At 41.5% G+C, this 25,200-nt stretch overlaps 1 protein-coding gene across 1 annotated transcript; it reads left to right on the plus strand.

The window, feature by feature from the left end:
• Nucleotides 1-12,892: 12,892 nt before the first annotated feature.
• Nucleotides 12,893-23,791, plus strand: LOC132648675 (ribitol-5-phosphate xylosyltransferase 1-like; the record flags this gene model as incomplete). Its single annotated transcript, XM_060370893.1, is given in 6 exon segments — nt 12,893-12,962; nt 14,222-14,324; nt 17,973-18,287; nt 20,746-20,916; nt 23,376-23,663; nt 23,665-23,791. Coding segments are annotated over 6 exon segments (1,074 nt in total), but the record flags the coding sequence as incomplete, so codon positions are not given.
• Between the last annotated feature and the right edge of the window lie 1,409 nt (nt 23,792-25,200).

Consider the following 25,200-nt stretch of genomic DNA (forward strand, 5'->3'; position numbering starts at 1 on the left):
GTGGCCAGCCGCCATGATGGTTCAGCAATAGAGAGCGCGTGAAGCTGTAGTTTGGCTGCCATGTTTGTTTAAGGATTCCAGCTCAGTTCGGTTACACGTGGCCAGCCGCCATGCTGGTCCGGAGATATGTTTAGTCATTAGGGCTAAATGCAAAGCTTTTTAATGTTCAATTTTAATGCAAGTGGTAGGAGCAGCAAGATTAGCTAGCCTCTCTATGAACTGTATCCGATTAAAAGGTTTGCTTTGATTTTAGTTCAGAAAGAACAGATTTAAAGTCATGCTAAATACTGCAGTTGAGCCTTACCTAGTCTCTTATCTATTTGTCTTAAAATATATACTTCTAGGACATGCATCTCGAAAATATGCTAGAATCAGAGATCATAGCATTCTGTTTTATAGGACACAGTTTAGAGCAGATGATAAAAACAGAGTAACTCGGATATGCTGGCCCTCAAGCTTGTCAGAAATCTGAATTAGGCATTTTAACATATGTAAGCTTATTGTGACAGGAAGTCCCGCAATCCTGGCAGTAGGTCCCCCAAGGTCTCCGAGAAGATTTGGGCACAACAACAGATGAATGCTACTCTGGATTGTGGTATGCTAACCACTGGGCAATACTGCCTCAACTGGCCTACTGTTAGGGCCCAGCCAAAACTGTGGACACCTGGAGTCAATGTTTCACGTTGCTAAGGGCGAGGTGAGGCCATTCTCTCCACAGAAACAGTTTCTCCACAGAAACAGTCTCTCATCTTATGTGCCTGGCAGAACTGCGTCTGTTCAGGATGCTGAAACACAGGAGCCAGGGACACTGCCTAGGTAATGGGCTAACTAGTCATCCCTGTCATTTTGATTGGCACATGGATTGGTATTTATTTAGCTTATAATTTATCCTTCTCAGGTCTCTGAACACCTTGACGGCTATGCTAAGCTTACGGTAGCTTTGCAGCTAGAGAAAAGACAATTAGATCGACTGTTAGCTCATTGATCATTAGCTAGAACCACAGAGTACTAGATACATTATTTAGAAAAAAAAAAGACAGGTTTGCCTTGCTCACAGGATTCATGTCTTAAGATAAATAAGTGGAGCTTATATAGGGTCTGAGAATACAGGAGTTTAGGTTGTAAAAATCTAGAGTGTTATTATTTAGTTTAAAAAAAATGTTTCAGGGTTGATAAATTCAAAAGATTGGAGAGTCTAAGTAGTTTTTTTAAGATATAATTATAAGTTATAAAGAGATAAATATTTTAAAGCAGATTAAAAATGGGAAATATTTTAAATTTCTCCCCCCTCTTTGCTACTATTGTGCTTATGTTATAAAATTTTAAAAGTTCAGAGTGTTGACATTGATCAATAGAGTTCTGATAAGTTGATGGAGCAATAACTGCTTATTATTCAGTCACCAGGTTAAGATTTTAATTTCCTTTGTTGGCTTCTGAAGATAGACTAAAGGTACTTCTCGTTATTTTAAAAACATCTGTTTAATGTGTGTATCTGACCCAAAAGTCATAGCTTTTAGTATGGTATTCTTAATATCTGCCATTTCTGGGGTAGATTTTGACACAGAAATATCCTAAACCTATTCCTTCTAGTTGCTTTGTTAAGGAAAGTCCAAGCATCCAGGGTTTAGCACTAAAAGCCAGTAATGTATTTCTGCTTAACTTTCCAGTGTAAACATAAAAGTAAAAGTGAAAACTAAAAGTATATGCTGAGTGTATAAAAATGGCCAAGCTTCATTCGTGACTAATTACAAACAGCTATGCCCAAAGGAAAAAAATGTGTTACTGTGGACATACTTAGGTTGTGTATAAAGGTTATAAAACAAACAGCTAACTGATACTCATTCAATGGGATGCAGTTTTACCTGTTCCTCTCAAAATGTTTGATTTGCTGATATGTTACTTTTCTGAGTATTTAAAATTATGTATATTTCCTTTTGTGTACTAAAATTTCATATGAGTTTCAGGGATGTGACCTGGATCTGGCATAGCTCAAAAGGATCGCAGATGAGATTTTCCCTGATCTTACCCATTTAATAGACAAATTTTAACTCCTGTCTCCAGTCTGAATTTGTCTCAGCAGATCTTCACCTGTTTAACTCTGTCCGGGATCAGCTGTGGACTGCAAGCTGAGATCTGGACTTCCTGGAAACTGACAGGATTGCTCCCTGCCTCTTCAGGTGGATCAACGAACCAGATGCTTGGGACTTCCCCATTGCCCAGCCTTTGACTGGCATTTCAGCCTTCCTAGCCCCTGATGCCTACGGTCCAACGGTCAGCTCGAAGAAGCTCCAGAAGACCGATCTACGACCAAATCCCCCCTAGCAGGCTGAAATGCTAAGTCAAAAGGGGCTCCCTGGCATTAGCTATTGTCTTGGACATCTGCTTAGCTGAAATGGACACTAATATTGCAGCAACTGGGCTAAAAGCCTAGAGAGATCCTGTAATAGTTCTCCTTGGCTTACTACCCCTATATTCACCCTGAAGGAACCCCAGATCCCATTATAAAAAAATAAATCTATAAGATACAAGGGGTCATATCTGGAAGACCCAAGATTGGGTCTTCAAATGATCATAGGAAAGGGGGAAATGAAAGACCAAAAGATAAGCAGCGATTGTTAACACTATGTAGAGTAGGCGCGGTATAGCAAGAGCTACCTCGCTGCATTCTTTCCCGCCTTCCGGTTCCGGGTGGGTACGTGACTGGGCTCACAATCTGCCTTCCCGCCTTCACTGTTCTGGGTACGTGACTTAACTACAGCTTTGTTCAAACCACCCAATCAGAACCCTGTAACTATGCTTCTCACTTCTGTAACCGCGCCTCCTGCTCCCGAGCCCTATAAAAACCCGTCACACCAACCAAGAGGCGCACAAATCCTCTGATAGGCTTGGTCGCCCCGGGTACCCGTGTATCAAAATAAACCTCTTGCAGCTTGCATCTGAAGGCTGGTCTCGCTGTTCCTTGGGAAGCGGGGTCTCCCCGTCTAGATAGGCTCCTGGGAGTCTTTCAGTGAGAAGTGTTCTTTGACACTGCCACCTCCTTCTGTCTTCGTGGCCTAACTGACCCCAGCTCCCAAAGAAACCTGTGCTCTTCCCCTGAGGTTTCTGACCTTGAACCACCATGTCTGGTGTGGATAAGACATCTCCCAGTAGACTAAGGGACCCTTCAGCCATCAAGGGGACAACCCAAGAACTCCCACAGAACGCCCAGCTGACCTGCACTTTGACTAGGACATGGGAAAGCTGGGTAGCAGCTGGCAGCCAACACCTGAGCAAAGACAATCCAAGTAGTCCCTCTATAAGGCAGCCTTGCAAGCAGGGTAAAACAATGAGCCCTGAACAGCCAGAGAAAGGCCCGAAGAGGAAATGCCAAGAAGAGGAAGAGGATGATGTGTGCTCCGAAGAGCCAGTCCAGTCCTGGAAGAAGCTGAAACAGGAACAGCATGAAACAGAGCTTGGGGATGAAGAGCCTGACAAGAGCCGAATATGGACACCCCAGGAAAAGGGTCCGTTATAGCTAATGGCCCCAGAATGTGCCAAACGCCCCCCAGAAGAGGCTGTGACTGAGGAGTCTGTGGGTGGAGGCCAGGGTCTCAAGCCCCCCCACAGCAACAGGGAGGAAGAAGTTCAGAAACAACACAATGAAAAGTGCCCAGGGCTGTTGGGACTCCTCCAACCTGACGTCCCCGTGAGCTCTGGCCCTCACAGCACTCACACAAGCACCATGGACACCTCCAAGACTCTCAAAGGTTGTGCTGAAGGGCAAAATCATGAATCAGAAAAACCTCAAATCTGCACAGACAGTGTCAGCAATGGCATGCCCAACAGCAAAGTGTCAACACCTGAGGTCAAGAAAAAGGCTCTTGAAGACTAAGACAAGGGCAGAGGGCTGGACTGTGGTCCTGATATCACAGTGGACATGGAGAAAGAAATCGGCAGTGCACTAGGCCCTGGGTCAAAAGATGAGATCTTGAGCTGTGCCTTCAAACTGCAAATGACTCGAGGAGACCTGTGGACCCTAAGGAACACCCAGTGGCTCAACGACAAAGTCATCAATTTTTACATGAATCTTCTCATGGAAAGAAATCAAAGTCAAGGCTACCCGGCACTTCACGCATTTAATACCTTCTTTTACACCAAGTTAAAGTCTGGTGGCTACAGGTCAGTCAGAAGATGGACCCGGGCAGTAAACATCTTTGCCAAGGAACTTCTCCTGGTCCCAGTTCACCTGGGCATGCACTGGAGCCTGGTGGTCACAGACCTAAGAAAGAAGAGTATTGTCTACCTGGACTCCATGGGACAGAAGAGACCCGGCATCCTTGAGCTGCTTTTCTGCTATCTGCGGGAGGAGAGCAAAGCGAGAAGGAACAGCGACCTGAGCCCTGCGGAGTGGAAGCAATACAGCATGTTGGCAGAGGAGATTCCTCAGCAGCTGAACGGGGGCGACTGCGGCGTGTTCGCCTGTAAATATGCAGATTACATTTCCAGGGGCCAGCCCATCACCTTCTCCCAGCAGCACCTCTGTTCAGGAAGAAGATGGTGTGAGAGATCCTGCACAAGCCCTTACTGTAGCAGCGGCCCCTGGCGACCACTGCGAGGCAGCTGCTCCGAGTTCTTTCCCAGGTGAGGCTAAGGACTGCAGGTACTGGGTGTGGAAGAGCCTTGAACAAGTTCTGAGTTTAAAGACTGCGGCCAGGACAGCCACGGCTGCACAGAGAAACCCTGTCGGGACAGAAACAACAACAGAAGACAAGTGTGCCCACCGAAAGTTAGAAACTATCCCAGCCTGCAGAGTGCATGCTCACAAGCATGCGGCTGTCAAGATTTATCTGTGACTGAGGTCGATGCTGTATTGAATTTTGCTGTTCTTGTTCACAAGTTTTAGCTAACTGGCAGTGGATGGATTCCGGTGCTTTTCATTCTCGACTGCTTGTTTGCATTAGTTATTTCTGAAAGGAAGGCCACCAGTTGCCTGTCTCTGAGTGAATCTCCGGGGTTGCCTACCGGTACTGTGTGCTACCAGAGAAGTGTCACAGTGTGCTGCTGTTCATGGGACCCGAGCAATCCAGGAGAAGTAAGAAACGCGCTGGAGGCATCCCAAGATACTTCCCAGCCTGGAAGTAAACACATCTATTTTATTCTCCGGAGAGGAGTAACTAATGCTAGATGTGCATTGTAAACCCGGGACTCCTTGAAGCCTCACCCTGCTGAGGGCTGTACAAAACTGTTTATTCCAAAAAATATATATATTTTTATATATATAAAATAAAATAATATTTATATATAAATAAAAATATATTTTACATATTATATATATATATTCTTAAGCTATTTTTGAAGATGTTTCTTTGTATATATTAAGCTGAAATTTAATATGTCATGTTAATATTTATATTCTGTCACCTTAGCCCCACTATTGGTATAGACTTAATATATTTAGTGTGAATATTGCCAACTACATGATAATCTATTTTTATACAGGAAACTTTAATTTTTTATTAGTAGTAAATCTTACGTTTGTGTTGTTATTCAATAAAGTTTTTATTTAATAAATTTTGGAGTTTTTTGAACATACTTTGCAAGATCCTGTGCCTGCTGTTCCTTGCATGGTGTAGTGAGGTTGTCCAAGAGAACTGGAAAGCAGATGTCCACGACAAGATCCAACAGTGTAAGCCGGAACCTGTTCATACATCTGCATGCTGAGATTGCTCTCATTCCAAACTTCTGACGTGAAGACAGGGCACTTTAGCCAAGACCTGTCCTCATCCTGGGAGAAGCTCAATATCGCAGCCAGGGCTGCCTTGAAAAACCAAACAGAACAACCAAAACAAAAAAAAAATATGTGATATCAAGACTTCAAAAATTCAAAGTTTTAACATAGTAATCAATGGAGTTCTGATACCTAAAATTACTTCTCATCATGTTAAGACCACCTCTGTCCAGACCTCTGGAGAAAGAAAAGAATGTTGAAGTTTTTAACCCCAGATAATTTTTTTTTTAATCCCCAAGCTTTTATTATGACTTAAAAGTAGAAGGCTCCAGAAGTTCATCTTTTGTAACTTAAAAGAATTCATGTGAGCCTCACGGAGTTTGCAACTTGGATCTATCTACCTGTCACAGGTCAATTGAACTCCAATCAACAGACTAAGATTCCACAACTTTTGCCTGTTCCTGATGGAATAGGTGTGTGTGTGTGTTTGGGGGGTGCTCCAAATGTAAGAGTTTCCTTTAAGTTCCTTAACTTTAGCTTCTGTCCCTAGTCTGAATATGTCTTAGCAGATTTCCACTCACCTGACAGTCACCACCCAGGAACCAGAATCAGACAACAAAGCACTCCAAAAGTGATCTACAGCACCCAACCCCAGGCAGTCCTACAAAAGTGGAGAGCCTGGGCTTGCTAGGTGATGTGCTCCAGTCCAGCTGCTGTGATTGCTTCCAGTCTTTTACCTTGATCAGGAAATCAGATGCTTCTGATGAGTGCCCCATTTCCTGAATGAATCCCCTCCCAGGCTTTGATTAACATTCCAGCCTTCCTGGGCCCCTACAATGGCATCCTAATTTCAGTTGAGGCCCATTTACAAAATCATCTATGCCACCCCTTATCCTCAACAAAAGACTGAAAAGGTTCAGTCCAAAGGAAACTCTCTGGCAAGGAAGACAAATGGCTACTTGGAGTGCCTACCCAACAAACCAAGCTAGCTCATACTGACCTCCAGGCTCCCTTGTTTGAAAAAAAATAAAAAAAAGGTACCTGTAAAAACCAACTAGATCAAGAGCCATCAGCAGGTTGATCCATTAGCTGAAGCAGTTTTGCAACATGATAGAGCACTCACCGTACTCTGTGCAGAACAAGGTTGTGATTGTTTGGCTGTAAGAGAAAAGGTTGTTCTATGCAAACCACTCAACAATCATTAGAGATTCCTGTACTCTCAGGAAAACAAAAACAAAAATAAGCAAACAAACAAACCCCGTACACTGCAGACAGAAAAATGACCCAGAACAGGGGAAGCCCATGGTTGCCATTCTCATGTCCTTGTTTTTCCGGGTGATAACTCTGTCTTCAGCTATTGCAGAACACCAGACACTTCTGTTTCTGCTGACCATCGCTGGCTTGTCCATTGAAAATGTCTTAACTAGATACAGAAATTTTGTTCTGGGTGCCAGTATACTGATGTTTATTAAATCCCAGTGTGAACAGGTTTTAGGCCCACCGAGAGCCCAATTACTGGAGAGACAGATGAAGGTAGCTTGGCAGTGCAGGATTGGGTGAATGGGGTTATGGGGTAGTTGACTTTTAATATCATTGGTTTATTTTAGGCATCCACGTCCAGTCAGGCCTGCCCCCGACATCTGGTGGATATCTGATCTTGAAGTTACACCCAGAATGTCCTGGATGGGGGAGCTGTGGCCATCCGGACCGGTTGCCAGGCACCCTATCTCATACTGCAGGCCTGGACATTCTTCTGCAGCAGGGTGGGTCTTGTCCCCATTCACCCCCTTCTCCTTTTGTCTGTGTACTTCTGCTTTCTGAAAAACTACCGGGAGAACTTAGTTTAATTAATATGGGGTATAGAATTCATAAAGAAACCTGTAAAGCTAGCCTGTTCCTTTCACAGATACGCACCACAGCGTCAAGGATTTGACTCAGGATACAACTTAAGTAGGGGATGGAAGTGATGGCGAACATTATATTTAAAGTTACTGTGCTTAAGAGAACTATCAAAGAAAAAGCGTGTCTAGCCTGTAAATCCTACTTGTCTAAGGACAGAGGGTGTCTCAGAATGCTAGGCATTGTTCTTGTGATTGCCTGGTCTTGTTCATGGAGGATACAGACAGTGTGTGGTCACTCCTGTGAACAAGCTTGCTTGCCCTTGACTGCACCTAGATGGAGGTGTCTGAGGACATGCAGGCAGGAAGTCTGCCAGTGTTCCTGCCTCTAGGTGCACAAGGCCAGGATGGACACAGTCTGTTGGCATGCCCGGCCTCACCCGCTGGGGCTCCTGCTCGACAGGACCTGCAAACCAGGACCCAACAGACACCTCGCTGCTCTTAGCTTGCTTTTGTCTGCTGTTTTGTTTGTTTGTTTGCTTGTTTATTTGTTTTTCACATCAAAGAAAAAATGATACAAATATCTTCCAATATTTTGCCCATTTTTTTCTACCAGGCATTGGTTTTTTTGTACTGAGACTACATTTTGCAATGTTCGTGTATATGACTCGCAAACATTTCCTTTCAATCTGCTGCTGTTGATATTTTTTTCAGAGATTTTTTTTTGGAGTCATATATGGAAACTTATCATCAATCCTCAAGGTAATGGAGATCATTTTCTATGGTTTCTTTTAAACACTTTATAATAATTTTATGTTTAATCTACAGTCCTTTTCAAGGTAACTTTTCATAGGCTGCAAAAAGTGTAACTATTTTGCTCATGGATATCTAATTATTCCAACACCATTTCTTGAAAAAATTTACCTTTTCTTTATTGTTTTTGCACCAGTGTCAAAAACCAACTAACTGTTCACTTGCACATCGACATTAAGATGTTCTGTTGAATGCTTGGGCTCACTGACAACACAGTGCCTTGGTCGCTGTGGCTTTATTCTGTCTGGAGTACTGTGCCTCCTCCATATTTCTTTCACTTTTCCAGACTGTTGTCATTCTTGTGCTTCCCTCATGTGCTTTTACTTGTCCGTGTTTCTAAAGCCTCAAGATTCATTATCTATTTGGATTTACTGAATTCCATCAATAATTTAGGGAATAATTGTTACCTCAAGCACATGTTCTCTGATGAATGCATGTGCTATATGTCCTCAGCAATTTGGGTCTTTCCTTTTCATTTTATTCTCATTGTATTTTATCATAAAGATTCTCCTGCATGCTTCTATGGACTTAAGTTAATTCCCATTTTTGGAACTATAGTAAGATGGAAACTTTATTTTCTTTGGCAACTCTACATTGCCAGGCTGTAGGAAAATGACATGCTGTTTTCCACAGTGGCTCTCTCTGAAAGTATTAGGGGAATGATTTGACATTGTGTCACATGAGGTACAGTTCAAAGAACCGGAAATGTTGTCACACTAGTAGAAGACCTGGGCAAACAAGACAAAGTATATGAGCTAGGAGCGCCAAACATTGGTGACATTTTGGTAGGGATCAGAAGTGAAACTTACCCTGCCCACTATGAAATTATAGAACTAACCCCTAAGTCTAGATGTTGATTAATAAGAGGGAAGTTTAGTCAGAAGCCCCAGAATACAGACATAGAAATCAAGCTGCATCACCAACCTGGGAGTTTTCAAACTGTTATCTTTTAAAGCAGGGAGTCAAAAATAAATAAACAGCTGACAGAGGAAGGTGAGTCCTGGTGCAGTGTGGTGTGAAAGTGAATTAGTGCTCAGAGATCCCAACTGTCCTACTCCTATTGTGTGAGAACACAGCACACAGATAAATATATCTTCTAGAGTTCAAGGTTGGGCTTCTCCAGACATACACAGCCGAGCTGCAGTTAAGACTGAGTGCAGGGTAGCACAGCCCTCTTTGTTATGAAAGGAGCAGAAATTTTCATGGAAATGCTCTGCTAGTGCTAATTCTCATCTTGACCTGCCTGAGCGAGCTCAAGCCACGGACCGGCAAGAGATCACACAGGCCCCTACCTTTGCAAGTTTGATTCCAAAATATCTTTCTTCTAGAATGGAGGCAAGGCCAGGCACATTTTGAGGTTCATCAAAACAAGATTAAACTGTTTTGTTTGTAATGAAATGAGTTGATTAGTTAAAAAAAAAGAAAAAAAAGGAAAAAAAAAAGCTGTTTCTTTTTATTTATTCACTTTCCTGCCAATTGTAGCCAGCTTCCTACTCTCCTCCTGATCCCAACCCCTCACTCTTTCTCTTGACCCCCTCCCCTTCTCCCCTTCTCCTTAGAATGTGGGAGCCCTCACCATCACCAACCCACGCCAGCATATCAAGTCGCCCTATGGCCGCATGCATGCCCTATCAGCAGAACTGACAGTGCCACGTGCCCTTTGGCATCCACATCACTGTGGCAGTGTACACGTCTCCCAGAGCGAGGAACAGTGCTATTTGTCTGGGTTTAGCCCGGTGTGGCACGTGGAAGACATTAATACAGCCAACCATGATGAAGGAGGAGGTCACTCGCACATCAGAGAGCAGGAAGAGTAGGGAGGGGACAAGCCTCAGTGCACAGCTGATGGGGCCAACACAGAGAAATCTTTCTTTTTATCATCTTTATTCCATTTGTTCCCTCAGTTGGAGTGACCTAGAAATAGCTTGCTCATAAAAGATTAGCCACATTTACGCACACAGATCTCTTTAATAACAAACCCAGAATTCTCTTTGTAACATTCTGATTTTTTAACTCAGAACAAGCATCACAAATTCACTGACACATAAGCACCGAACTTCTATAATCTATTTTTTAAAGAATTTGTTAGACTAGATCAGAAACCTCTAATACCATGGTCATATATTTTAAGAGTGTGCCTGCAGTGCCCTCTTCTGTTAACTATAGGTAAGTGCAGTTTCCCATCTACCTTTTAGAAGAAAGTTATTTTGGCAAAAGTGTTCGACTGCAAAATTTTGCAAATTTTGGACAGTTTATTTCTACTGACTTCTTTTGTATTAATGACAGTTTACTCATTTTGTTCTACTGACTTCTTTTGTTGCTATGTTAAGAAGCTACAGCATGGAAGAAATGTATTACAAAGATTGAGTTCTTTTTCCAAAACCCGCAAGATTTATGATTTGTAATAATGTTTCTCCAGGTTGACTATGTTACCATCTCCCAGGCATGGTTCCTGTTTGTAGGATGACCTATGCCACTCAATATTAACCAGCACCTGCTCATGGTAGCCGTCAGGCACACACAGGGGTCATCTACAAGACAGAGGTGGCCACACACTGCATTTTGACAAAACCAAGTTTCTGTTTGCTCTCCCACATTGCTCAAACAAGTGATGAGGATGTAGGGTGCTAAATAACTACTTGCTGACTGCACATGTGTTTAAGAACATTCTCCAGATTCCAACAGTTTTCTAAAGAGAGATGCAAGTCTGTTTTACTGGACATGAGCCATGAGACCAAAAAAACAAAACAAAACAAAACTTAATGAAAGCAATTTTAGATGGCCACAGATCAGACCAAACAACAGGACAAGTACATAAGATTTTCTGTGGGGATGGAAAAAATGTTAATAACTAATTAACATTGCTCTGGTACTAATAATAGGGGATTAATAACACCACGGGTACTGAAAAATAGAATGTATGGTATCATGAATTTTAGATGTTCTCTGGGTCAAAATACCAGTAATTTTATAAAGAGGATAAGTAAAAACATTTTGTAATGTATGATTTAAATTTAGGCTAAAGAGCCTTTCTACTCTTATCAACATTTATAAAAGTTTTTGTGCTACTAAAACTGCCCAGGTTTCTCAGAAATCACAATAGAAAATAACTAAGTTCACATGAAAAAAAAATAAAAAATGAAACAAAAAGATCCAATATGCATATAAATAAAGAGTTTAATGAAAGACATTAGAAGATCCAGGCTGGAGAAAAGGCTCGATCAGTAAAGTGCTTGCAAAGAAGAACAAGGTCCAAAGGTCCCAGTTCTGTCCCAGGACACAGTAATCCCAGGGATGGAAAGGCAGAGGCAGGAAGATCCCCAAGGTCCCTTGGTATCTGTCCTGTCTAGTCTTTTGTTAACCTGAGCTAGAGTCATCTCAAAGGAGGGAGCCTCAATTGATCCATAAGATACAGCTGTAGGTCATATTCTTCATTAGTGATTGATGAGGAAGGGCCCAGCCCATCCTGAGTGGTGCCATCCCTGGGCTGATGGTCCTAGTTCTCTAAGAAAGCAGGCTGAGCAAGCCATGAGGAGCAAGCCAGTAAGCAACACCCCTCCATGGCCTCTGCATTAGCTCCTGCCTCCAGGTCCGTCCCTGCCTTGCTTGAGTTCCCGTCCTGACTTCCTTCAGTGATATGTAAGTCAAATAAACCTTTTCCTCCCTGACTTTCTTGTTGGTCACAGTGTTTCATTGTAGTAATAGCAGCCCTAACTAAGACAAGTTGGTACCAGGATTATGGGGTGTTGCTGTGAGACTGAGCTGACCGTGATGTTTTGGGAGGTTTGCAGAAGGACTTAAAACTTTGGATGAAAAAACCATTGAGTGTTGACAGCTTAGTGGGCAGCTGGTGGAGCTTGGAAGATAAGGATGTTGAGAGTGGTGCTGACAATAGAGGCCTGGCTTGTCAAGTTTCAGAGGAAAGCAAAGACTCTGCTGGGCTATTTGTGTGAGGAATCTGTGGTGTCTGTACAGCTGGAGCTGAAGAATCAGCTGTGATTAACAAAAGGCCAGCACCGTTGAAGACAAAGCTTTGTGTGACTGAGACAATCAGTGCTGGTCAGCCTCAGCTGAGTAACTAGCAGTGCTTAGGAGCCCAGCATCATTAATTCAAAGCCTTCTGGAAAGTGTTTTCTCGGGGTCAACACACAGGCGCTGTGTTCCAGAGGTGGCCAAGGCTGTTGGCAACAGAACTTGGTAGTGTATGAGTCACCCAGGTGGTACTGGTTTTGAAGGCATGAAGGAGTGTGGAGATCAGCTGAGACTTGGCTCTGTGAGAAGCCAGGAGAGGCCACTGCTGAAGGTGCAGCCTCAGCAGCAGTTGAAGACCCAGGATTAAAGGGACCATGCAGAGAGCCTCTGAGAGGCTATTGGGGAAGTCCATCCCAGTTGCAGTGACATAAGATGACCACCAAGAAGAGCAACAGCAATGGAATAGAGCCTTCTGGAGCTTAGAAGACAAGCTGTGTGTGCTGCAGGGGGTGGGGCTGGAGAAGTGACCCAAGACCCTTGGAGGAGCCCAGAAGATCATCTGCAAATATTAAAGAAACACACAAAAGAGAAACATGAACACAGTGTACAAATGTGGGGCAAAGCAGCCATTGGTAAGTCAGTGTAAGAGGAAAAGCATGAGAAGACAGTGTAAAGTGTATCCTGTCCTGGTATGGAATTTGCTAGATTGTGTATTTCCTTTAACCAAGTCAGTTTCAGGGAGTCTGTTCTTAAGGCAATGTAGGTTTTCTGTACTGTGTTCCTTGCTCTCTTCTGAGTCTTGCTCACTAAATGAACTGTGAGCATCTGAATTATTCTGCAGTCTGTTTCAGGCAATCTAAAGTAGACTTTGCTTATAAAAATAAAAATAAAGTTACTCTTCAGAGTTCTTCCAGCCACCCCCTTTTCCCAGTTTCCAAGCCCCTTCCACATATAACTGTTTGTTACAGTGGCACCTCCCTTCCAGGTGTTCTACCCACATACTACAGTTTGCTGAGGCTGCTGTAGCGAACTGCCAATGGAGCCATTGAGAACGTTTCAGCTTCTGCCTTCCTCAAGGCGGGAGTGTCTGTGTCTCTGGAAGGCTCTGCACCTCAGCAGCTAGGTCACATTGAGACACTCTGCTGTGTAAGACAATAGTCAAAGGATCTAGAGATTAGGGTATGACCTGGAGAAGCGGGGCATTATTTAGCCTGACACATTTGGATGTTTTATACAATGGCCCACATTTTCATACTGGTTGTTAGTGTGGCTTTAAGAGCATGGCATAATGGAAATGGACCAAAGAATATCTTTCAAAATAACTGACAAGGGGTTCTCAGAGGTTGTAGGCCTGCATATTAATGTTACCTCATGTAACAAAACAAAGCATCCTGGTTGCCCTTAGGAGACAGGATGAAGTGTCTGTCAGCTTGCAGATGGGATCATGCCATCAAGGATGTCTGAGCAAATGGGGAGGTGATATCTATCCCCTTGACACACTAAATGCTTTGGTGTACTTGTAGCTTCAGCGCAAGACAATTAGTCTCTCCAGTCACGATATTAAATTAATTCTAATAATGATGGTATTTTAGTTTATAATATACATTTTGCTTCAGAATATGATGGGTAGCCAGGGTTCAGGAACATTTGGGGTTCCTCGGTATAAGTACAATGTCCTGTCATCTTTACAACTACAGCCACTGAAGTCTGCCCCGCATACAGTAAGCTGCCACACATGATCGAGGATTGTCTCAGTCACTGCCTGCAACCGACCATGGAGAGAAACGTCTCAGCTCAGAGTAAAAAGAGAAAAGAATAAAACATACATTTTCCTAACATTCTAAAATGGATGAGACAGCAGATGTGTCTGGTTTTGTTCTTTGACTACCAGGTTTGTATCTGTGGGAACATGTTTTCGAAGGCACTCTTGATCCCCCAGATGTGACTGCGCAATGGAGGGAAGGACAATTGATTGTAGGAAGAACACAGTACAGGTACTATTAGACAACACTGACCTTGCCTGCCGCGTGACGCCTCATGGACCTACTGGAGGGAATGTACTCTCATAAGTATGCTCTATATTTTATCATATAGTATGCACAGTATATTTATACTTCTATAAACCTATTTTATATTTTTATGCTTCAGCTTGGGAAGAAAACAGAAATCAATCCTGGGAATGAATAAATAAATAAATAGGTCCTGCTTACACTTTAGTAAACGTTTGCTTATTGAATTAGACATTTCAAGGTAATTTTGGAGGGAAAGCTGGAGACCTGCCTCAGTGGCAGATGAGTTGCCTGGCATGTGCCAGGCCCCGGGGTCAGTCCCCAGTGCAGAGAAGAGAGAAACTAAAAGTCTGTAAATAAATCCTGGAGAGTCTTATTTTGGTTTTAGCTAATGATATGGAAAACTTCATGTTCCGCATTTCATACACTTTACTGGTAAATGAACACAATGTTCTATGCCTTAGAGGACGAAAGTAAACATTACTTTCATGATTTTCTTTTCGTTCATAGTTAGGTTAACCTGGAAATACTCAGAGTCCAACTGTTACTTATTAAAACATTTTTATGTCATATCTACTATGATTTACGTAATTATGTAGGCTCCTTTTTTTTTCCAAAATTCAAAACTGTTTCTGTTTTGATTTTTAGATTCTAAAAAACCAGTGCAATGCCAAGACTTTTAAGGATTTTACTTTTATTTAACTTACATATCACTGTATAACTTCTTAATTTTCAAATAGAATTAAGGTGATTTTAATTAGAAAAAACATAGTTTTATCATGAAGGTACTGTTTCCAGTTGGCTTTTAACGGAAATAAATATTAGTTGTTTTTACATGTTTACTTCATTTTTGTTATTGTTGTTGTTTCAAGACAGTGTTTTTCTGTGTAGCCTTGGCTGCCCTGGACTTGCTTTGTAGACCAGGCTGGCCTCAAACTCACAACAATCTGCCTGCCTCTGCCTCCTCAGTTTTGGGATTACAGGTGTACATCACTGAACCCGGCTTGTCCCGGTTTGTCTTCAATTAAATATTTTATATAATGTTAGTACATGAGGACATGAATACATGTTAGATCATGAATACATGATCCAGTCCAACCTGCATTCCCTCCCCTCCAGTTCCTTCTCTGTACAACCCATCACTTCTCCCTTCAACCTTATGTTCACATGTGTGCCCACATACACACCTCGGCAGCCTGCAGCTATCAGCTGGTTTTGAGAACAGGTTTATGTGGAAGCTCATTGATTAGGCTAGGCTGTCTGGACAGTGAGCACCAGGGATCTGCCTCTCCATCACGACATCAGCCTTTCATCTTAGTTCAAGAATTGTCCTTAGGTCCTCATGCTCACGGCACAAGCACTTTGCCAACCCAGCTAGCTCCTTAGCCTGTCATTGCTGACTCTCTCAAAGGAATCATGCATGCAGTGTAAACAAGTATTTAGCCTCATTGTTCTAATCTCATTGTAGGTTGTGTGTATACTCCTAAGCTTCATACTAGTTAGATTTCACTGCTTGAAAGAGTAAGTGGATCTTAGTGGCATGAAGGCTGTCATAGAATGTGCAACACCTTGGGTTCAATGGCCAGTACAAAAAAAAAAAAGTGAATGTCTATTGCATGCATAAATTGCTTTCTGTGTTTGTAGTTGAGCAGTGAACATGTCAGTGGACTAACTTTGCAGAGACGTTTCTGGAATTCAACTAGTCTATAGAATGGAATATGTGAGACTCTCATTTCTTCCCTGAAGGCACAGTCATGCCTGTCACCCTAAGCTTATGATTACTTGGTATTACCACAGTGATAGAAAACATTGTTAACTACCACGAAGAAAGTCTAAGCCCAGTTTTCCTTTCTGAGGTTTGTACGCAAGATTTTACAATCATGGAAGAAACCTTGTTCTTTCCTCTTAGAGAACTTTGTAGTCAAGTTCTGTGACAGACTTTTAAAATACCTTATTAAAAAATGAATAGTAGTAGATAATGTATGCAAAGTGAATGAAGTCTCATGGAATCGCAAGTTGTAGTCTCAGTCAAGTTACACTTAAGCTAACTTAAGTGAGTTTCAAAACTCTACTGTTTGCACAGTTACTTCGGACTGAAATGATTCCTCTGGGCTCGCTATATGGAAGTGCTTACTCTGAAGACATTTTTCAGTTGAAGCAAGCGGTAGAAAAATATATTGAACATTGTAAGTTCTGATGCTTACACATATGCTGAGTAACCCACAAGAGCAAATTAGAATTCTGTACATGATTATTTTCAGTTAATGGATTTTCAGTAATAACCTTAGATAATTAGAACACAAAGAACACAACACTCATTCTGTACATTATACTACTCATACACAAGCCTTATTTTTATAATGTTAGTGTATTTTCGTGTTTTAAGCTAAGGGTTGGAAATACAGCTCAGTTAGTAGCACTCTCACTGAACATGCGCACATCTGCGCTTGGTTCCCAGCGCCACATGGACAGGGAGTGGGGCGCACATTCTTATTCCTAGCACACTGAGAGTGAGGGCATCTGTAATTCTCTCCCTTAACTAGATGTGCAGGCATCTATACCCCTTCTCTCTCGAGCCTTCACTCACCCTGAGCTCTCTGGGAGGTGATCTCCCTACTCCAGGATGTTCTGTGCATTCCATCCTTCTCTTCTCAGACCATGTTCTGTCAGGTGCTGCCTCTCTCTCCTTCATTTTCCTCCCCCACTACATTCTGTTGATCCTCATCCGGAATTTCAGAATGGTTGTCCCCACTCACTGTTTTCACTTCCCAACTGCTCATTCCCTTGCACTTTGACTCCCAAAGTTCAGAACAATTCGGCGGCAGTGATTGCTTGGGGCAGCAGATGACAGTGTGAGTTTTGGAGCATGTCTATTCCTTTTATGAAGACTCTTAAAAATATATTGCAAAGAAGAAAATACAACATTCTCCAACTTGCTAACCATTCAGACTTAATATATCTCAGCTGTCAGGAATTCTCTATGTTTAACTTTCCTCCTAACAGAATAGTTTCCAATAAAACCTTTTCTTTGTTTCTTACTCTTTTTATTCTTCACTAAAGAATTGCTATTAGGAACTTAATGTATAATCTCACTCAGATTTTTATATTTCTACTGATGGAAGATATATAAGTATTTTTCAATACTTATTTTTATGTACTTTCATATTTACATAAAATTATCCTTTAAGGGCTGGTAAGATGACTTGCCAGGTAAAAGTGGTTGCCCTTAACTCAGACAACCTGAATTCAACCCCAAGGTCTGCATGGTGGAAGGAGAGAACCAACTCCTCCAAGTTGTCCTCTGGCTGTCACAAGCACGCCTTGGCACGCATGCACATAAATCCTTTTAATTATGCTCAGAATCTCCTGAAGCTTGATGCATTCCTTTACATTGTATCTTAATGCCTTGCCTTCAGTGAAGAAATGAGAGTCCACTCTCATATACTAGCTGAATTTCTACATCCAAAGCTTTCTATTATTCTGTCCCACTTGCTCAGAAAAATTTGCATTATACAAATTGCACTTCCAACAAGAATATTAATTAAATCTTATTCTAGATTTTATATAAAACGATTGAAATTTTCTTTGTTCAGTTTTGTTTATCTCTTGCTTGTGGTGTGTTGTTTTCAACAGCTTCATCACTGGCCCGGGTGTGGTTCCAGGGTACTTCTCCATAGACGTGGACAATGTGGTCCTTGTGTTAAATGGAAGAGAAAAAGCAAAGATCTCCCATGCCACCCAGTGGTTACTTTATGCACAGAATTTAATGCAAACCCAGAAACTGCAGCATCTGGCTGTTGTCTTGCTTGGAAATGAATACTGTGACAATGACTGGATAATGCAGTTCCTCAAAAGAAATGGAGGCTTTGTGGACCTACTTTTCATAACATACGACAGCCCTTGGATTAATGGCACAGATGTTTTCCAGTGGCCTTTAGGTGTAGCAACGTAAGTACAAGATAAGAAAGGCATCCCTCGGGTGTTCTGAACAGAACAGGGAAGATGGTGTTTTATTTTATTTTATTTTTAAACTCATAATGTGAATTTGAATTTGTTTGGAATTTGCAAATTTGTTTGTAGATTTTATACAGACTTACATAATTAGTAATGTGCTTGACAATTTGGCATAATAGAATTTATGACTTTAGCCTCCCCATGTGCTATTAAGCAGAAATCCAAATCTAGTCAGTTATCTTTTCCTCTGATACACTGTTATATTTGATTATGAAATATTTGCATATTTGAAAGAAAGTGGTTGATTTAATGCATCACACATGAAGATGGTGTTTTAAATGGCAGTAGGTTCACTGGTGATGAGGCAGGCCTATCTTTCCTACCATCAAAAAGAGTGGCCTAGAGCCTCAGTGGCAATAGTAACTACTTTGTTGTATTTTACCATCTTCTGAGGAGAAATGAAGAGTACTTGTTTGTTCTAAAAATGGATATAGGATAAAAATTTAAGCTTAATAGTGCCCTGAAGAGAGGTTTAGCAGAGAATGAACAAAGGCAGAGCCATAATTCTAGTTTAAACAAATACTGTTGTGGCAATATTTTTATATACTGTATAGACTTCCCTTGGGTTTGTGATTGGCTGACTTGATGTTAATCTCAACTGTAAAAGCAGAGGTTAATTAAATGATAGTTTAGGATCCTCAATATATAATCATCCTCCAGTTTAAAAAAAATGGAAAACATTTTTTAAACTTTCTGTGGATAGATTTTTAATAGTAAGAGATAGGCTCTCAGTAGTATATAAACTTTCTGAGGTCAGGAGTTTTCTTCCCAGATTTAAAATAGTTCTGTAGAAATGGGCTATAGAGGTGGCTGGGGCAGTTAAGAACAATTACTGCTCATATAGAAAACTCAGATTCAGTTCTAAGCACCCATATTCTGTGTCTCATAGCCATGTGTGATTACAGTTCCAAGGCTCTGAATCCCTGTTCTGAACTCTGTGGGTGCTTGGCTACACATGGAGACAAGCAGGCACACAAATATACTAATATACACATAAATTTAAAAAAAGTAAATTTTAAAATAATGCTTATACACAGTAGGTACTCACATATTTGTTGAGGAAATGAATCATCTCACTGATAGAATTAAATCCGACATTCGTTATTATGTCACTGGTTACCACCATGTCTGAATTCAGACTGCTTTAGCTGTACAAATGTCACTAGAGAAATGCCAGGGACAGGTATTCCCACCCCTATGTGGACAACATTCCAGGCGAACAGGTTTAGGCTGGGACCAGCCTTAAAATTTCAAAAACTTTGTAAGTACACCCAACCTTCAGAAAAATCTATTTATTGAAAAGAGCCTGTATTTGTAGAAATGTTTATACTTTTTCCACATTGTATAACATCACCTACTCGCCTAATAGAAGACAGAAGCATAGTCATTTTGGTGTTGCCAACCTCACCCTGTTCCCGATGAGGAGACATTGGGTAGCATCCGGAAACCTTTTGGTTGTCTCAACTGAAGAGGGGGAATTATAACAACTGGTGTCAAGGGGGTAGAGCCCAGGAATGTTATTAAACATGGTGCAGTGTATGGCACTCTTTAAAACAAAAAGTTATTTGACCCAAAATGCCATAATAATCTTGTGTATAGGATAGACTACAGGCACACATTTATATGCAAACCAGTGCCCATGGAATGAGCCCCCTCTGTAGAATAACAGGTTTGTTGTAAGCAGTGATTAATATATCTTCTAGTAAACTGCTGATAGTCCTAACATCTGTATAACGAAATCACCACATAGAGACTGGCTTTATTTAGTTAACCTAGAACACAGTGCTGGGCAATAATTACTCCATCCTAAACATCCAAGCCCTCATAGTTTCCTAACATTTAGATTTCCCATGTTATACTTGCTTTTTGTGAAATATTATGTCCAGGCCATCTCCACGTAGTTCCAAGATCTCTCCTCCAGCTCTCTCTCCTAGCTCTCCTCTCCTCCCACTGCCCTCTGGCTCCTCCCCTCTTTCCTGTCCTCTGGCTCCTTTCAGCTCAATATTGTGTCTAATTTCTTTATTTTGGGATGTTTGCACACAGTTGAGACAGTATGCTTAAAATAAGTATCACAAGGCAATATCCAGATTGAAACCAGACAGATGGGGGGGGGGGAATCAGCATTTGAATGAACAAGGGTAAGGTGTATACATTTCAAAAGAATGTTATACCAACACAGGTTTTATTCATTGTTTTATTCTTTGGAATTTTTTTGAAATTAACTCTTCAGAGATCATGATTATAACAGTATATTTTCTTTTTAGTGGACAAATAGGACTGTTTATGTCTATGGTGTACAATGTGCTTAGAAATCATTGTCCTTAACAGATGGCTTAACAAGCCAAGCTGAGGGGCATCCTACCATATAGTAATTCATTACTTGCTTTTATAGATACAGAAAGTTTCCCGTGGTTGAAGCCAGCTGGTCGATGCTGCATGATGAGAGGCCCTACATATGTAATTTTTTAGGAACTGTCTATGAAAACTCATCAAGACAAGCACTAATGAACATTTTGAAACAAGATGGAAGTGATAAACTTTGTTGGGTTTCTGCAAGAGAGCAGAAAGTTCAATGTTTGCATGGTTCCTTCCTGTTGCTCTCCAATCCGAATGTCACCTTGTGTACAAATAGGTTTCCAGAGAAACAGTGGTAACTGCTTATTCCAGCCTCCTGTCTAAAGGTACAGTAGTAACTAAAACTTAGGAAACTGGCTTTTCTCCAGTCTTTCCCATTATAATCAGGAAGCAAGTATTGATGGAGTAATGAAAGTCATTTTGCAATAATTTCTTTTGCTATTAAATAAACACATGGAGTATAAAGCTGAGTGGCCAGGGAATGGATGCCTAAAACATATGCTTCTAGATCTAGAAATTTATTTTTTAATTGTGACAGAAATTGCCTTCTAGATGGATATCACTAATTACTATGAATTTAATACAATTACTGTTAATGTAATTGTATTAAATTCATTTACTCTGAGTTATCAAACAACTGCCAAATGACAAAAACCATCTTACTCATAAAAACAGTGAAAACAAAACAAAAACATTGCCCTCATAGCACTTGTTGGAGGAGACAAGTAAAACAGTGTGTGTCAGGAGATGGTAATGACGTGTGAGAAGAGAATTAAAGACAAGAAGGCCACAGAGAGGACTGAGGTGGAGGGTAGAACATTTGTTTTCAGGTAGCGAAGGAGAGCACCAGGTGGAGGGCTATATTATATACAGGCCTGAAGAGGGCACAAGAGTCAGCAGGGTCCATTTAGAGAGGGGAGCCAAGGCAAAGGACATAAGGCAGGGGGGTGCTTACACAGCAGCTGAAGGGCTGGTGAGTGAGAGGTGGTATGAGAGAGCAAAGTCTTACTGGAGGACAAGCACTAATAAAATGGTTCTGGTTGAGCTGAGCTAGAGGTCAGGTAGTACCCTCTGTGCTCCTGCTGCTTCTAGACCATTCTGTCCTTCTGCACCCGGAACCCCAGTTCTCAGTCTCATGCCAGTGTGTATAACTGGAACTCTGTAGCCCTGAGCCTTCACCTTCACCTTACCTCCCTGATTCCTTAAAGACTGGAGCTCCATTGCCCCTCTGGCTGACACCAGTCTTGTCTGAATTCTTGGTGACTTCTAAGTCTAGCCAATCCTTCTATCACCTTGGTATAAGGTTTCTTTCCTTTCTCCCCTTTATAGATCATAGGCTTCGATCAGCCATTTCCTGTTATGGTCATTTCCTAAATGACCACTTGCATTTCACATACCACAAGGTTTCTCCATGACCTGGAATTCTAGCATTTCTGTTGGTAATCATCCTATCTTGCCATTCCAACTCATTCTCTGTAATGGGACTCCACAGTTCAGCTGGAATTTACAACATGGTTTTTACTATGCCCAGATTGTTCTTCCTGTCCCTGTATCAACTTCTGAATTACACAGCTTAAATTCTACAGTCAACCAGCCCTGCATATATGTTCCCCTTTCTAATTCCCCCATCTAGCAAGCCCTACCTGTCTAGTCTCCCCTTCTGCCCACCCCATAGCCATACTCACGCAGCTGTGCATAAGTTTAGACAGTTTGAAAGCTGAAGAACCCATCACTCCTATATTTCCTAAAGTATTCCCCCTTCGTCCTCAAAGACTGCTTTATACCTTCTGTCCTAACCTCTTGACACCTCCTCAGTCTCCCTTTAGAGATTGGAGCTTATTTCACTAAGAGAATACAAATAGAAAAGAATGCCAGGCTCAGCTTCTGCATGTATGTGGCCTATATATTCATTCCATTCTCAAGACCACAGCCAGATTGATTGTTAAAATGTTTATTGCTTATGTCGTTCCCTCTTCAGAACACTACAGTTGAGTCTTCTGTAAGCAGACTTCATGGTTTTTGACTGCTCGCCTAAGTTCCCCTACTTCCACCTTGCTGGCCTCCCTACCAGTTCTTGGGGCTTCAGACTTTCTAGAAAATGTCCTGACTTAACTGAAAGACCTAATGCCCACCACTGGATAAAGCACAGCTGCATCAGAGTAAGACAAGAGGACACAGCACTCCGGAAATACGATTGAATGAATAATACCCATTCGAAGATTGATCACTGGATATTTTTAAATATAAAGTAATAAAATGTTCAGATTATTTCCAAATGTTCAAAACAAAAAAAAAAACTTTTTTTAGGTAGTCTTACGTAGCACAGGCTGGCCTCAAACTCGGTATTTAGCCCAGGATGATGTTAAACTCCTGATTCTTCCTATGCCTCCCAACTTGTAGAATTAGGGAATTATATACCCAGTTTATGGATAGATGATGATCAATACTAGGTCTGAGTTCTAGCAGCTGGGCTATACCCACACCCCAAACCTTAAAGAAGTTTTAAGAAATGTGTTTGGCCCAACATTTTCAATGCCTCTCATATTTATCATCTCTCTGATGTGTTCACATTTTTGATAAATGACATTAAAAGATTTGCTTCAAAAAAGATGCCATAGGAAAGTAAAACCTTACAGGGATTTCCTTGTTGTTTGTTTAATTTCCTAGGTGGCAGCCTCAGGAGACAAATGAAAGTCTTAAGAATTACCAAGATGCTTTGCTTCAGAGTGACCTCACTTTGTGTCCTGTAGGAGTGAACACAGAGTGTTACAGAATATATGAGGCCTGCTCGTTTGGCTCCATTCCTGTGGTAGAAGATGTGATGACAGCTGGCCACTGTGGAAACATGTCCAGTCACCACAGCACTCCTCTGCAGTTACTCAAGGCCATGGGTGCCCCCTTTATCTTCATCAAGGACTGGAAGGAGCTTCCTGCCATTTTAGAAAAGGAGAAGACTAACTTTACAAGAAAAGATTCAAAGAAGAAAAATGTTACTTCACTGGTACCAACACTTCAAAACAGAACTAAAGTGGAAATTTACTAATATTTTAGAAAGCTCATTTTTTATAAATAATAAAGGTTAATCATACCTAGCTGTAAGTGTGTGTTCCTAAGAGTGAATATGTATAGCACTTGATAAGGTGGCTCCATCAACTCAGTTTCACAGAAGGGACCAAATGTTCTCCTTTTTGGCTACTGCTGTATACAAGATCAAAGAAATGGCGATATTTTACTGAGGCTTACCTGGCAATATCCTTAAGTGGTTAAAGGTGCTTACTGCCAAGGCTGATGAGCTAAGTTCAGTCCCCCAGAAACTACACGGTAGGGGAGAAGTGAGTCTCATGGGCTGTCATGTGACCGCCCAACAGCATGCACACACAAACACATCAAATAGGTGGATAGATAGATTGGTGGATGGATGGATAGGTAGACAGGTGACTCAGGTTCAATTCTACCGAGATCAAGAAGCCAGCATTTACTGACCGTGCTCAATGACTTTAACCCACTTTAGGGGCTGGAGTGCTGGCTCAGTGTTTGAAAGTGCTCACTATCCTTGCATATAGCCTGAGTTCAGTGCCCAGTATGCATGGCACACACTCAGCCATCTGTAAGTATTGCTCAGTAGGTCCTGACATGTTCTTCTGTCTTCCATGCTCACAAGTGCATATGACACATAAAATAAAGAACTAACTGATAGAGTACTATTTACTAGGGCTGACATCTGGTCATGTCAGTAGCAGGATATATGCTGAACAATGGCTGCAAGGTTAGATAGCATCAATGAACTTAATGGCTCTTCTATACAACATGGAAATTATTTTAATATAATTGAAAGGTGCCTGAGTGGGTGTTACGTGCTTTCACAAACTGTATCAACTCTGAGGTGATTTGTATGTGAATTAGCAAGTTGTGGCTAGTATACAATGTATACAGTCCCAAAACATTGCACTTGATAACACGTTCTATTTTATGTACCGATATTAGAAATTGCAAACTTTAGGGAAACAGCATTATATGTTAAAACACTGGTTATTGCAGTCAGAAAAAAAAAACATTAAAAACTTCAGTTTCCATGAGGATTTTTCTCAAGCCAACTAACTGGTCATACTCTCTTCTCAGAATGAAAAGCATCTGTGTCCTTAACATAGTAACAAAATAGCCAGCAGGAACAAGTGGGGAAAGGTTTATTTTGGCTCATAGTTTCTGACATCTGCAGGGTACCAAGGCCAGAAAGGAGGCAAGAATAGATGTATCCAGGCTAGCAGAACTGTCAGGCATCAACTATTTCCATCATGGCTGACCAGGTAGAAGAACGCCAGACTACAGAGAGGTGTGTAAAAGTCTCACAGGACCTGCTTTGCCAGCCAGTCCCCTTCTAATGGCTCCACAGCCTTTAGAACAGACTCCATGCTGTGACTAGAGTTCAGGACACTGAGTGTTCATCCTAGGAAGATGGCAGGATAGTGTAAGCATGGAAGGTTAGGAGCCAACA

Source organism: Meriones unguiculatus, chromosome 17, assembly GCF_030254825.1.
Source record: "Meriones unguiculatus strain TT.TT164.6M chromosome 17, Bangor_MerUng_6.1, whole genome shotgun sequence".
NCBI lineage: Eukaryota > Metazoa > Chordata > Mammalia > Rodentia > Muridae > Meriones > Meriones unguiculatus.